The 16,515-nt window shown below is 38.1% G+C and overlaps 1 protein-coding gene across 1 annotated transcript; it reads right to left on the reverse strand.

Moving 5' to 3' along the window:
• Window positions 1-1,598: 1,598 nt before the first annotated feature.
• LOC146706940 (uncharacterized) lies at window positions 1,599-14,178 on the reverse strand. Its single transcript, XM_085458243.1, has 10 exons — window positions 14,104-14,178; window positions 13,995-14,025; window positions 12,974-13,530; window positions 11,640-11,982; window positions 8,070-8,111; window positions 4,024-4,124; window positions 3,805-3,866; window positions 2,580-2,746; window positions 2,237-2,392; window positions 1,599-2,129 (listed from the first exon to the last, which is right to left on the reverse strand). Exons 1-10 carry the CDS (start codon window positions 14,176-14,178, stop codon window positions 1,747-1,749), a joined length of 1,917 nt encoding a protein of 638 aa, XP_085314369.1. The 3' UTR covers window positions 1,599-1,746.
• Window positions 14,179-16,515: the final 2,337 nt, after the last annotated feature.

Here is a 16,515-nt window from a genome sequence, read left to right on the forward strand (position 1 = left end):
GTTACAAAGAATCTTATGGCTTTTAACAGCGATTAGAGCATTCAAAAGGCATTAAAGGTACTGCTGCAATAGTTTGAATCTTATTTAATAGACCCCAATTTGTTGATGTAAATGGAGAGCCCTCTTCACACACTTGATGGACTTCTACAGGATCTAAAAGACACATACACTATACATGTGTTATATTACTGCTCCCCTATGAGCTGTCCCAGGCAGGCATCTTCTGCCTGACACTAGACTATAAAAGTTAGCTCAAATATCTTATGTATCAAAGTTGTATTGGCGATTTGTTTTGATCTATAGTTTTAGTATCCTAAATTTTTGTTTTATAGGCTTTTTCCATGTAAATCCCACATTCACTCAAGCCGTGAATACTTCTGGCTTGAGTGAATGCTGGTGCGTCTGGCTGCCGCTATTGACCGGTACATTTTTTGACTTGGATTTATCATTTTATTTTGTGCTTTTTTCTAATTTTTCCTTTGTTGTCATTGTTATATTATGTGTTTTATTCTCCCCCCCCCCCACAGCTTGGCTCTTTTGCCATCAGAATTATTGTCTAAAGGCAAAGAAAGATGCCCAACAGATTTACTTTACCAAATGGACTATCCCGGCCTTGCCATATTGGTCTATTTGATTCACCTTTGCTTTTATTGTTCATTTTATTTTCACTTGCTACACACGGGACAGACATGACTGGGGGAAAGAAAAGGGAGAATGAAAGAGAGGGAGGGAAAGAAAAACATTGGGGAAGAGCGACGGTGATAAAGGGCAAAAAACAAAAACCAACAAAACAAACAGACAAAAAATACAAATATCAATCACCTGGATCACCTGTTAAGAAAGAAAAAAAGAGAAAACAAGCCAAAAAAAAAAAAAAAAAAGGGGAAGAGGAAACAGGAAGCTGAGACGATATATGATAAGCTGTGACCGCGCTGCAGGACTACAGATGATACTGCTCCGTGTCACATCAGAACATCATCGCAATAATCTATGTGAATATAACAGTAAATACTAAATATGGAATATTATTGTGCAGCACATAAGATCAACAGAACACAGTGTGCTTTGAGGTAGGAGCCAAAAAGGGTGTAGTTTGTGTCTGTGAGCACCCGTGTGTACACCTGTGAGCATGGACGCGCTTGTATTTAAAAGGTTCCTTCATGTAATGATCTGCTAGAGGGTGTGGGGGGGCCACAGCCCCGTCCTCCAGGGCATGAAGCAGGTATGGAGGAAATCCAGGCTCCAGCCATCCAGAGGCCCTCAGAGCACAAGAGACCAAGAAAGACCAACAGAGGGGCAGCCGCGCCACTGTCCCAGAAAGAGCTGAGGAGAGTCCCAGATGAGGGCTCACTCAGCAGCCGCGGAGCAGAAGCCGGGGGGGGGGGGGGGGGGCGGTTGCAGTGACGCGCCCGTGAGCTCCGCCGGCAGCCAGCTGTGCCAGAGTGACCGAGCCCCAGGCCGAGGGCAACCGACCCCCTTTGGGGGTGGGGGCTAGAGTTTTATTCTATTGTTAAGTGTCCTCTGGTGTCTTGAAAGGCACTTTCAAATAAGATTTATTATTATTATTATTATTATTATTATTATTACAACAGTCTTCTCTCAAGACATGTTTTGCACTTCAAGGAATAAAAATGCTTTTCATTGTGCCTTTAATTGTGCAATTTACAAATAGTGCAAAATGCAGACAAAAAAAAACGAAAGTAAATTTAAAGAAGACATTTTACTGAATATAATTAAGATTAATTATCATTGACTGTTCACACCCTCCTGCTGATCCATGTAGCGGTCTGGAGGGTGCAGCAGATTGAAGCGCAGCAGCTGCAGATCCACAACTTGCCGTTGCTCCTTTACATGGCCCCAGCACTCTCTGGGACCCCAGGCAGGTGGAGATGGGGGAGGCGGGTCAGAGTCAGCGGGATTGGAGTAGTTTTCCTGAGGATGCTGGTGGTTGTTGTTGGGGTCAGAAGGGGATAAGCTGCTGTTGCTGTGGCAGCGAAGTAGGAATTTTCCCCGGTGGTGACGATGGTAGAACATGCCAGCAACCACCAGCAGCGCAAGAATTAGTGAGCTGAGCAGGAAGAAAAGGACGTATACACCTTTGGCTTCAGTGGACAGGCGTGAGCTGCAACCTGAAGGGAAAACGAAAACCCCGCCAAACAAAACAGGAGATCAGCAGCTGAAATAAAGCAGAATATCTGCAAGTCTAACTAAGATTTCTGATATGGGTCAAACATACCTGCAGCCTTCATGTCCACACAGATGGTTCCTCCTGATCCCAGGCGGGAGTTATCCTGAAAGCCTGCCCGGCAATGGCATGAGTAGGAGCCAAACTGGTTCACACAGTCTGCATTGAAGTCACATTGAGCAAGCTGGGTCCCACACTCATTAACATCTGAAACAGACATGCACAGAACTTTTAGCTGATAATGTGTTTAGTATTATATGCATTTAAAATAAACTATGTAAAAACAATTAGTGTAATCAAATATGTATTTATCAGTAATCACTGTTTTTGACTCCTTCCTGTTTACAGATTTGTCCAGAGTAACATTACCAAGCAATTTTGGACACTTCCATACCTGCAGTCGACACAGACATAATGATTGCCTTTCTCAGATTTCCTTTGCCACTGGCATCAACTTCAATGAGCCCCTGGAGAGCAGAGTGGATGCCCCTGTGGACATGCATGCCTCTAGGTCCCTGTCTAACTTGCAGCCAGAGGATGTACAGCACTCCTGCATGCAACCTGTGCACAAAACCTGTAATTATGTACCGTAACATATACCTTAACAGTAAAGCAGCTTTATGGTCCATAGATCCCGTTTCATTATTGAGTCTAAAACAGACTACACAATGACATAAGTTCAGGCGCTGCAGAGTGAGGTTTAATGTAATAAATACACCAGTCCACAGTTCTCAAGTGGAGTTTCCAGGATTTGTTTTTAGTATGGTAGCAAAAGAGGAAAATGAATGAGAGAGGTGGGGAAAAGGTCTGGTCCTATATGCTGGATACAAAGTAAAAGGCACCCTTTTTTCCCCAAGTTGGACATGGAGTCCCAGAGTGACAGTCAAAATGTCCAAAATGTGAAGCAAATGAAAATTCCAACAACCACAGCAGAACAACGGGTATCAGACAATGAAACGGCGATAGCAGACACTGAGCATAATTAACACAGATAAGAACAATCATGGGAAGACAGAGACAGGAACTAAAACTTACACAGAGCACTAAAGAAAACAGAATCGAAAACTAGGGGACAAAAGCATAAACAGAAAGACAAGACAGAGGAGGACCAAAATAAGGAAACTGATCAAGTTAAACACAAGAACATCAAAATTGGAGCCAAAGTTTAATACAAACCCTAGAACAATGAGGCAATCTAAACAGGTACCCAGAACTCCAAAGAAACCAAACAGGGACTTAAATAATACAATTTAAAACTTTAAACACTACAATAAAAGTAAAACCCTAAACAGAAACCCAAATTCAGCAACTTCAGAATCAACACAACACTGCACAAGAGCATAAAATTGTAAAACTACTGACACAAAACAAAGTGGCAAAACTGTAGTGAAATAGAAGAAACATCTCAAGTGTACAAGTGTTCAAATTACATTTTACATCTGATCCCATCTATACTTTCATCCAGTCGTGGTCGGTTTTGCAAGATTAGACCAATGGTATTTACGTGTGGAGTTGCAGTTCTTTTCTGCATAGGTTCACTCAGAAAAGACAGTCTCATTCAAAGACAAACTTATACTTCAGCATTAATGGAAAGACTTGTGAGGATGTTTTCTACAAACCTTTTTATTCTTTTGGAAGACACCGACAGTTGTGCATGCAGAGCCTCCAGCTGTTTGCTGATCTACAGAAACAAAAGCCATGTACAAAGTTTAGTCTGGGCCTTCACCATTTCTTAATGCGTCAATGAAGCTTTGTTTTTTATATTTATTACAAAAACAAAAAAAAAACAAAAACATGCTACATATGACACGCATGTACACACACACACACACACGCACCAAAGCTTTTACTGAAAGCAGCAGTGATCTGGCCAGGTTGTCCCAAGACTTCAGCAAATCCTGACTAAAGTTGATCTCTATGGCCACTTCAAACAGGTGATCTGTCAGAGAGATTTCAGAAGACCAAAATAAAGTCATTATATTAACAGTTTCACTGGTAGCTCAGATAAAATTAAAGTTGATCTCCAGATTAGACATACAGGCATACACAAAGTTTGGACACACCTTCTCATTAAATGTTTTTTTTTTCTTTAATTTGACTACGTTCTACACTGTAGACATCAAATATATGAAGCAAGATGTATGTAGCAAAGAAAAAAAAAAACTCTAAATATACTTTATATTTCAGATTCCTGAAAGTAGCCACCCTTTGCTTTCTTGACAGCACTGCAATCCCTTGGCCTTTTCTCAATGACCTTCAGGATGTAGTCACCTGTCAGGATTCGATTGTGGAATTTCATACCTTCTTAATGGAGTTGGGATGATCAGTTGTGTTCTGCAGAAGTCAGGTTGGTACAAAGCTGAAAGTTCTATTTGACAACTACTAGAAATTATATTATACCAAGAACCAATCAGCTAAATAAAGAGAAATGACAGTCCATCATGACTTTAAGAACTGAAGGTCAGTCAGTCTGGAAAATTCCTCAAACTTTGACTGTGTTGCCAAGTGCAGTCTCAAAAACCATCAAGCACTATGATGAAACTGGATGAGGATGCCCCAGGAAAGAAAGACCAAGAGTCAACTCTGCTGCTGAGGATATATTCATCCGAGTCACCAACCTCAGAAATCTGAAGTTAACAGCGACTCAGATTAAGCCCAAATAAATGCCACACAGAGTTCCAGTAGCAGACGCATCTCTACATCAACTGTTCAGAGGAGACTGTGTGAATCAGACCTTTATGGTCAAATAGCTGCTAAGAAACCACAACAAGCAGAAGAGATTTGTTTGTGCCAACAAACACAAGTATTGGACATTGTTGGGCATTTATTCAAAATTAAAAGGCACACAGAACCAGCATGGTTACCACAGCATCCTGCCATCTCATCCGGTTTGCATTTAGTTGGACCACCATGTATTTTTCAACAGGACAATGACCCCAAACATACCTCCAGGATGTGTAAGGGCTATTTGACCAAGAAGGACAGTGATGGAGTGCTGCGCCAGATGTCCTGGCCTCCAGTGTCACCTGACCTAAAACCCAGTCAAGATGGTTTGGGATGAGATGGAGCGCAGAGTGAAGGCAAAAGGGCCAACAAGTGTTCAGCATCTCTGGGAACTCCTTCAAGACTGTTGGAAAACCAGCTCAGGTGACAACCTCAAAGCTCATCGAGAGAAATCCAAGAGTGTGCAAAGCAGTAATCAAAGCAAAGGTTGGCTATTTTGAAGACTAAAGTATAAAGCATGTTATGAGTCATTTCATACTTTTATCTACTACAAAATTACATGTGTGTTCATTCATAATTTTGATGCCTTCAGTGAGAATGTACACAAACATCTATGAGTACAACCAATGGCCACAACCAATTGTGTACAGGGAGTGCAGAATTATTAGGCAAGTTGTATTTTTGAGGAATAATTTTATTATTGAACAACAACCATGTTCTCAATGAACCCAAAAAACTCATTAATATCAAAGCTGAATGTTTTTGGAAGTAGTTTTTAGTTTGTTTTTAGTTTTAGCTATTTTAGGGGGATATCTGTGTGTGCAGGTGACTATTACTGTGCATAATTATTAGGCAACTTAACAAAAAACAAATATATACCCATTACAATTATTTATTTTTACCAGTGAAACCAATATAACATCTCCACATTCACAAATATACATTTCTGACATTCAAAAACAAAACAAAAACAAACCAGCGACCAATATAGCCACCTTTCTTTGCAAGGACACTCAAAAGCCTGCCATCCATGGATTCTGTCAGTGTTTTGATCTGTTCACCATCAACATTGCGTGCAGCAGCAACCACAGCCTCCCAGACACTGTTCAGAGAGGTGTACTGTTTTCCCTCCTTGTAAATCTCACATTTGATGATGGACCACAGGTTCTCAATGGGGTTCAGATCAGGTGAACAAGGTGGCCATGTCATTAGTTTTTCTTCTTTTATACCCTTTCTTGCCAGCCACGCTGTGGAGTACTTGGACGCGTGTGATGGAGCATTGTCCTGCATGGAAATCATGTTTTTCTTGAAGGATGCAGACTTCTTCCTGTACCACTGCTTGAAGAAGGTGTCTTCCAGAAACTGGCAGTAGGACTGGGAGTTGAGCTTGACTCCATCCTCAACCCGAAAAGGCCCCACAAGCTCATCTTTGATGATACCAGCCCAAACCAGTACTCCACCTCGCTGGCGTCTGAGTCGGACTGGAGCTCTCTGCCCTTTACCAATCCAGCCACGGGCCCATCGATCTGGCCCATCAAGACTCACTCTCATTTCATCAGTCCATAAAACCTTAGAAAAACCAGTCTTGAGATATTTCTTGGCCCAGTCTTGACGTTTCAGCTTGTGTGCCTTGTTCAGTGGTGGTCGTCTTTCAGCCTTTCTTACCTTGGCCATGTCTCTGAGTATTGCACACCTTGTGCTTTTGGGCACTCCAGTGATGTTGCAGCTCTGAAATATGGCCAAACTGGTGGCAAGTGGCATCTTGGCAGCTGCACGCTTGACTTTTCTCAGTTCATGGGCAGTTATTTTGCGCCTTGGTTTTTCCACACGCTTCTTGCGACCCTGTTGACTATTTTGAATGAAACGCTTGATTGTTCGATGATCACGCTTCAGAAGCTTTGCAATTTTGAGACTGCTGCATCCCTCTGCAAGATATCTCACTATTTTTGACTTTTCTGAGCCTGTCAAGTCCTTCTTTTGACCCATTTTGCCAAAGGAAAGGACGTTGCCTAATAATTATGCACACCTGATATAGGGTGTTGATGTCATTAGACCACACCCCTTCTCATTACAGAGATGCACATCACCTAATATGCTTAATTGGTAGTAGACTTTCGAGCCTATACAGCTTGGAGTAAGACAACATGCATGAAGAGGATGATGTGGACAAAATACTCATTTGCCTAATAATTCTGCACTCCCTGTACTTAGTGAATACCTCAGGCAGCAGAAAGAAAGAAGAGGAGCAAGGAGAAGAAGCATCATGGAAGGATGGGCCCCTGTATGGTATAGATAGAGGAAGTCGCTGATATCCAGAAATCCTACCAGAAACTGGACAAAGCTGGAGTGAAAGACAGCACACAGGCTCTAATCATGGCAGCACAGGAACAAGCCCTAAGTACAAGAGAGGTGGGGGTCTACCACACTGGGCAAGATCCCAGATGCAGCCTAAGTAAAGATGCCCCAACACATAACAGCAGGGTGCACCACAACCAAGTGGCCAGCATAGTATACAGGAACATCTGTGCCAGCCTGAAAGTCCCAAGGTCAAAATAGGAGAAGCCCCTAGGGTGGTCAAGAATGAGTGAGCCAAGATCCTGTGGGACTTCCAGATATATAAAAAAAAGCTGGTGATGGCTAACAAACTGGGCATAGTAGTGGTGGACAAGCAGAGGAAGATAACCGTAGTTATAGATGTAGCAATACCAAATGACAGCAACATCAGGAAGAAGGAACATGAAAGGTACCAAGGGCTCAAAGAAGAGCTCAAGAAGATCTGGAGGATGAAGGTAACAGTGGTCCCAGTGGTATTCGGTGCACTTGGTGCAGTGACTCCCAAGCTAAGATCTGAGGAATAACATCTGAGAACTCTTTTCAGAACAGCGCAGTCATATAAATAGCAAAGATACTGCACAGGACCCTCAAGCTCGCAGGACTCTGGTAGAGGACCCTAGCTTGAAGGATAGACCACCCGCAGGGGAGAGAAGGGAATGACTTTTTTTTTTAATAAATGAGTAAATCTATCTATAAAACATTTTTAAAATCCTGCTCATGACCAGACTGTGTGTTCAGCATAAGGTACAATGGCAATTTAGCCAGATAAAAAGAGAACTCACACTTCAGAAAATAAATAAATAAGACATTCTTGCTCAATACTCACCACCAGGAAAATGTTGAATTTCTGAGTCATTTTTCATGTTTGCTATGAGGGACAAAAAACAAAACAAAAACCACACAATAAAAAAAACAAAACAAAACCAAACCCCTCTCCGACTTCCCACGAATGAACCAGTTGTGTAACCCAGTGCTTATCTACACTTAACATAATTCAACACCACTCGACCACATAGATTATTTGTGTGCGCTTTTGTTCGGCAAAAAAGCCCCATTTCTTTATAGTACATCCAAAAGTATCTAGAGTGCATCACTTATCCCACATTTTGACATATTCTTTCACATGCACTGTAATAATAATAATAAGTTGTATTTATAGGCGTCTTTAAGACCCTCAAGGTCACCTTACAATAGCACAAACAATAACAGCAATACAATATAAAACATGGCAAAACAAAATTTAGAAATAAGAGGGGAAAAAGCATGAAAGTATAAAAATCAACTATATAGTTTATTTTCAGATCAAGTACAATCAACTAAATTTACCACAGGTGAACTCCAATAAGGTTGTTGAATCGTCTGGCAGATGATAATTGGAAACTGGATGCACCTGAGCTCACCTCTGAGTGTCATTACAAAGGCTATAAATATTTATCTACATGTTCCATTTTTGTTTTTCCATTTTTTTTTATTAAAGTGTAAGAATTAAGTTTTTCACTTTGTCATTGCATTGTTTTGTGGTGTGTGTAGAATTTTGAGGTGAAAATGAATCAATCCTATTTTGGCTATAACATCACAAAATGTTGAACAAGTGAAGCACTGGCAATACTTTCTGGATACAGTCAATTCTTGTGTTAGGGTTGAAGGGGCCTTAATTACAAGGTTATAACAGGAAAACACTTAACATGTGGAACTTATTTTTACTCACGTATGTATCATGTACAGCTCTTTTAGAAAATCAAAGAGCAAGTTCAAATTTTAATAGCTGTTTAACCTGAAAATGTTCATTGAAAATTTAGTTGATCATGATCTCATTTCAAAGAACTAAACATATCTGGCTCACTAAGGGTTTACAAAATGCATGTAAAAAGAAAAATACACTCTATAGGGAATACCTAAAACAAAGAACAAAAGATTCTGAAAATAAATATAAAAAATACAAAAATAAGTTGACCAATATTATACGTGTATGTAGAAAGGAGTATTATAGTAAAATATTGAACAACAATAAACAGAATATGAAAGGAATATGGGATGTTTTAAACGGTATCATTAAAAATAATTCTGGACAACAAAGTTATCCACAATACTTTATCGATAATGGCAATATTATGGAAAACACTGCTGATAAGGTCAACAGCTTTAATCATTATTTTGTAAATATTGGACCAAAACTGGCAGAACAAATTCCTGAGTCACTGCCATCAGTAGAATGTAGTGAAAACCTGATTGATAGGAACCCTAACTCAATGTTCCTCACATCAGTGGAGGAAAAAGAAATAATTGACATTGTACACATGTGTAAATATAAAACATCTACTGATTGTAATGATATTGACATGAAAATCGTCAAGAAGGTCATTGAAGGAATTGTAGGACCTCTAACATATATTTGCAACTTATCATTTCAGACGGGAAAAGTGCCAAACAAAATGAAAATAGCTAAAGTTGTGCCGCTGTATAAAACCGGGGATAGACACCACTTCACAAATTACAGGCCTGTTTCTTTACTACCACAATTCTCCAAAATCCTAGAAAACCTGTTTAATAAACGATTAGACAAATTCTTAGATAAATATAAATTACTCTCTGACAGTCAATATGGATTCAGATCAAAAAGATCAACATCTCTGGCATTAATCGAATCAATTGAGGAGATTACGAATGCTATAGATCAGAAACAGTATGCAGCTGGAGTATTTCTGGATCTCAAGAAAGTATTCGACACAATCAATCATCACATATTAATTAATAAACTGGAACGGTATGGGATTAGGGGGGTTGTACTGCAATGGGTGAAAAATTATTTAAGTGACCGGAAACAATTTGTGAAGCTGGGTGTCCATTCCTCATCATGCTTGGACATTGCTTGTGGTGTTCCACAAGGCTCTGTACTGGGTCCAAAATGATTTATTATTTATATAAATGATATTTGTAAGGCATCTGATATATTAAAATTAGTATTATTTGCAGATGACACAAATATTTTTTGTTCTGGGGGGAATCTAAAGGAGCTGCTGGATACAATTACTTCAGAAATGTGCAAAATTAAAAAATGGTTTAACAGGAACAAACTATCGCTAAATCTAAGTAAAACTAAAATTATCTTATTTGGGAATTCCCTTAGAAATGCACAAGTGCAGATTCATGTAGATGGTGTGGAAATTGAAAGAGTACTTGAACATAAGTTTCTTGGTGTGATTATAGATGATAAATTAAACTGGAAGTCTCATATAAATCATATACATAACAAAATTTCAAGAAGTGTCTCAATCTTGAGTAAAGTAAAACACATTCTGGACCACAAATCACTCCACATTCTCTATTGTTCCCTGATTGCACCGTATTTGAATTACTGTGCAGAGGTTTGGGGCAATACTTACAAATGTTCGCTATCATCAATCTTTATATTACAAAAAAGGGCCATAAGGATAATCCATAAAACTGGTTACAGAGATCATACAAATCCACTATTCTTAAAATCAAAAATTCTAAAATTCACAGATCTGGTTCATTTTCTCACAGCACAAATTATATATAAAGCAAGAAATAACCTGCTTCCTGACAATATTCTAAAAATGTTTTCTAAAAGGGAACGGGGATACAATTTGAGGGGGGAATTAAATTTAAAACATCCTCGTATCCGTACAACATTAAAAAGTTTTTGCATCTCTGTGTGTGGAGTGAAGCTGTGGAACAGACTAAGTAAAGATATGAAGCAATGTCCAAGCATGGCGCAGTTTAAAAAGCGGTTTAAGGATATGGTTTTTACAGGGTACAGGGAAAAGGTAGAGATTTGATAGGGTGTTCTTGTCTAATATTTTCATGTGTGTGTGCATGCACGGGTTTGTTGGTATGGGTGGATATATATATATATATATATATATATATATATATATATATATATATATATATATATATATATATAAATAATTGTAGGTTGTGTATCCTTGAAGTGTTAATGGGGTTATTGAAAATGTGTATATGTGCGTATGTGTGTATATACGTATGTATGGATAGATAGAAACATATATGTGTATATATTAAAAAAAAAAAATTACACATAACATAATGTAATTGCAAGGAGGTATTTCTGTAGTCTATTGATACTAGATAGTGGAAAAGGGGTGGGATTAAATAAGCTTATGCTTCTTCCTGCTCCTTTTTGAACATGGACGTTATTTGGAGTTGTGGTTGCTCGTTTTCCTTTTGTTTGCTTTGTTCATTTGTCTCTTTTAATTCTATTTTTTTTTATACTTTTTCAACATGTTCAAAATAAAGATTCAAAATAAAAAAATAAAATATCTATATCAAGCGATATAATTACAGTTAGTCAATACAAAAAAGACGAGTACCTGAAAGATCCAGGAGAGTGTCTGTGTTCAAATGTACTCACAGTTCGCTCTGTGGTCCGACAGTGGCTCCACCATGTTAGGCTGAGGATGAGTGTGATCAGCGTGCTGTATTTCTTGTCTGTCAGAGGATGGGGAAAGCTGGACTGAGGTCTGACTGACCTCTGTTATGTTCTCCTTCACTGTCCAGCTCAGAGTTGTGGTCTCATCCTCTGCAACAGTAGATTCCTCCTCATTCATTTGTTTTGCTGTTGTAGTGTCAGTGGTGACTTCTAGTTGGGTGTGAGTGATACCTCTCCCTGATCTGAAGGTCCTTTGGGTGGACACTGATGCAGTTGGCATGGTCGTGTAGTTCCCAGACAAGGACAGAGGGTTGTTTTCATCCACCTGAAGAAGGACAGACGAAGAGTTTTACAATGTTTTCTGGAATTTACAAGCAAAATAAAAAACAAAACAAGTACTGCAGATTTTTGCAAGATTACCTGGTCTTTATCATGTTGTTTATACTTCTCTGGGTTTCCTTTTGACATATAGGGTCATTACCATTAATGTTTTAAGTTCCTGAGCAGTATCCAGTATGGCAATTTGGTGATTAAGTAATGTATGTTGGATCTTATTGTAATCATATTACATTTATGTGTAATTCACTATTGTATTAAATTCAGTTGTCACATTACAGCTAACCAAACAGCTATATCACTGTTACTTGAGCTACATAGATTATATGAATGATGGGAAAATAAAAGAAAACTATGTAGCCTTGATTTTAATGCTAACTCACACAGTAATCACGTGACCTCACTTAATGTATGAAATATATTAAGTTAAAAAAATGTGACTTTTTTTAAAAAAAAATGTCACATTTTATGAAATGTGACATTTAAAAAAAAAAAAAATTTTAGAAGGTTAATTTATTAAAGAGAAAATCAAAACAAAGTGCAGAAAAAAGCCTAAATGATTTACACTGCAGAGGGACTGAAAGAAGTTGCTAAACTTTTTTCTACATGTTTTTAATCAGTGAGTGAAATCTTTAACATTAGACAGTAATTTTACTAGGGCTGTCAGCGTTGACACCAATTAATCCAACATCACAATTTACAAGATTACAATTTTTAAGGCAATTAACCCATCTGGAGCTCAGAAGGCCTCAAAATTCCTGAAATGTCTCTGTCAACGCATTTCGGGCAGTTTGTCCAGTCTGTGCTCCATATGGGTTAAAAAACTTTTAATTGCGTTAATCGTAATGATGCGTTAACATTGACACGTTGACTACTTTTTACCCATTCTTAAATTTAATAGTGAATATGCAGCTTTTGCCAGCGTTAGAAATATTGCCAGGCAGCGTAAGGCATCTAAGACTAACACTGTGTCCACTCACCCAAGTGTTTGTGTCTGCAGGCATCTTGGGCTCCGTGGGTAGCTCAGTCATCCTTGCTAATTGTTCCCTCTTTGTACCTGGTCCAGATTCACTGAAGTCCATCAGCCCAGGAGATGTCTCTGACTCATTGCTTGTCTCTGTAAAGCCTTCCCCTGGGTTATAAATGACTGGCGATCCAAATGCCTGGTAGCGACCATAAAAGCCCCTGTACAGGGGGTTGGGCCAGCCACTAATCAGTAGCACTACATACAGAATATTGGAGGAGGTGGTGTATTTGGCCTCTTGCCAGCACTTCTGTAAGACTTTGTGTCCCGCTAAATCTCCAACTGGCTCGTCAATGTGGATTTGGTCCTGTTTGAGGTTACAGATGTCATCAGGGGTCAAATCCTCCAGGTAGAGATGAATCCTTTTACTCGGATCCACCTGGATTGTCCAGTTGCACCACAGGGGAGGATTGGAGCATAGGTAGTCCGGGGAGAAAAACTCACCACTGTCACTGTATAGCAACCGGTGACAACTCCGCAAGGCAAAGAAAGTGTTTTCAGCTCCAGAGTCTTCTGTGAACCGAATAGACAGATATGTCATTAAATGAACAGAAATGGTTTTATATATTATTACTAATGCAATTCACTTTTCAACCTAGTTGGCAGGTGCTGATTTCAGTACTGTATATAATCAACATTTTAATTTTATTTATTTATTTTTATATTTTAAAATCAGGAAAATATACTAACATCATTCACTTTCACACTGAATAAAAACAATCAAATATTAACCTGTATAAGGAAGGCTCTCCCATAAATCCATATGGGCGATGTCAAACTACCAAAATGAGGTACAGTTTATTTAGAATCCAATTAGCTCAAATATAATGGTCATATTTCATAAGAAAGTTTGCATGTGCGTTGGTGATCAGGTTTTATGAAACTAAAATCAGTTTGTTAGCACAGGCTGAAACATTTAGACTTACAAAATGACATATAAACATAGAAAATCCCAAGTTAAACATTTGCAGACTCACCTGGAGGCTGCTCAGTATCTTCTTCATTCACCTAAAGACAGAAAGAAATACACAATTAAGCTGTTAACACAAATCCGAAAGAGGTTATCAGTGAGGCACAATAACTTACCTGTGCATTACAGTCAAATGTCAACAAAAATATGAGCAGCACACACTTGAAGTTTATGACGGCTGTTTGTTTCATTTTCGTATGCAGTTAAATTACTGAAATTTGGGAAGCAACAAAGTCAATCTGATCCTCTCAGATTCAGTTCAACGGCTATTTCCTTTCCTGTCTCTGCAGGTGAATTGCATCAGTTAGTTGATTAAGTTTCCTTTTACTGGCTAGTAATATCCATTTTATCCAGCAGAGGGCACTGTAATATTTATTATTGGGCTGGTGCTTTCTGCTTTAAAGACAAAGCTGAAGACACTGCACCTATTTTATTTAGGGGTTTTATCTGCTCCAGATATTTGCTGTGTTTGAGTTTCATAAACTATTTCTTTACATTTTTTCCAGGAAAAGAAAAATACCAAAAATCACATGTTATAATTTATGAGATTAGAACACTTTATTGTCGGACATTCAAATACAGATTAGTTTAAAATTTACCACAACAACACACAATAACAAGAGACAGTTTTCATTTATTGAGCGTGAGGAGCAGATGGGTGGGGGTAATGGCTAAAACAATGTCAAAAAAACTTAATCCTTATTCAGTCAACCATGGAAAATTGTTGCATATGAGCCAAACTCACTTTACTGCTTATTCAAATACACACATACAAATAAGCAAGAAAAACAGTTAAAATAATATTTCATAAATTGAATTATGGAAGTCTGTGAAAATATGTGTCATGTTTCTGTCAGATAAACCTGAATTCACAGCAACACTCAGTGTCGGATCACTTTAAGTTTTATTTCATTTCTTTAACTTAGTCACGTCAGTTAAGGCTGAAAAGCAATTCATTTAAAATGCAGTGATATTAAAAATAAGACTCCTGCTTATATTTTCCCTGATGCTTTTATCCATGTTTTTATGATGCTTTGAATTATAAGAGCCTTCAGATGTGTGAAAAGTGAAAATGTGTATTAAGAAGAAAATGTAAAAGCAAACATGCACATGATAATCATGTTTTTTGTTTCTTTGTTTTGTGGCACGGCTGTTATATTGGAGTAATAGCAGTGCTATTCAGACAATGGCTGATCTATTATTTCATCTACTAAATGTAGCACCATCTGCAAATCTAAAAATGCAGGTCTAAATTTTATACACGTGCAAACGTTCAGCCACAGTTTGATGCTCAAGCTCTATTACCTTATTGAGTTACCTGCTTTTGTTCATTTTATTTGCAAGTGGTGAAGATTGGGATTTGACCAAATAAAAGTGGGATGAAAACAGAAATAACAGCTGGACTGTTTACCAGCAAACACATCCATTAAACAACAAATATCAACAAAGTAGTGAGCTATGTTGAGCTTATAGTAAGAGTGTTCTTTGTTATGAAGGTGACTTTCTTTTTGCCTGCATAAATCACCATGGTAACATATACTTACCGCATAACTTATACCAGGTTCCAGGTTAAGTTCTGAATTTCAGTTTAAATTTGGCGGGAAGCATCACATGATCAATAATACTTTTATTTAAAGAATGTTTCTTGTCTTTTATAGATTCTCTGCTGAAGGTATCTGTATATGCAATCTGTTTAACCTCACTTTACTCACATCACTAAATGAAGCCCAGTTGTGAAATTACAGCAGTGCAAACGGTGTGTCATGTGTAATGCATGTATTCAATTGCAAAAACTGTATAAAAGTTTGGTCTGTTTGCCAAGTCTCTTTAACATTGTTTTAATGCAGCTAATAAAACATAGATTAGAAAATTGAATTGTTGCATTTGTAGATGATTTATGGTCAATAATTTCCAATCAATAACATTTATTTCACTTTCATCTGACTACAAACTAAATGTCTTCTTTATTAGGCTACAGAAGAGTATCAGACCTGAACACACTGAGTAACATTTACTGATTAAATGTATCAAAGTTTCAGAGTTCAAATACAAAGCTGTTAGAAGTTGTGTTAGAAATAAAGAGCAACACCAAGAGCACACAGAGCGGTAAAATAAATATAACTCAAGCTAAAACAAGTCACCTGGATCAGTGACAAAACAGCACATTACTCTTGTATTTTATTTACAGCATATGTGTTGCATTTTACTGTTTATATTATATGCAGCATTTTTTTCTGAATCTTTAGTGTTCTCTGTCACTCATGTTGAAAGATACAGTTGATTCTCATCTGATACATTTTTTGTGGCACATCAAATGGCTCCTTTTGTGTATGTGCCCAGAGCCTGAAGCAGAAAGCCTGAGCTCCCAAAGAAATCTGATACTGATTTCAGGATCTGTCAAGACAGCTAATGCAAAGAAAGCCTCACTATGTGGAACTTGCTTGTGAAGCTAATTTAATATCTTTAATATCTTTGGACTTTGTTTTTTTCAGATTACATCTGTTTTAACTTTAGTCGAGTGAGGTTAA

This window comes from Copadichromis virginalis, linkage group LG6 (assembly GCF_057382275.1).
Source record: "Copadichromis virginalis isolate Kocher_CV1m ecotype Utaka linkage group LG6, C_Virginalis_male_GT1.1, whole genome shotgun sequence".
Lineage (NCBI taxonomy): Eukaryota > Metazoa > Chordata > Actinopteri > Cichliformes > Cichlidae > Copadichromis > Copadichromis virginalis.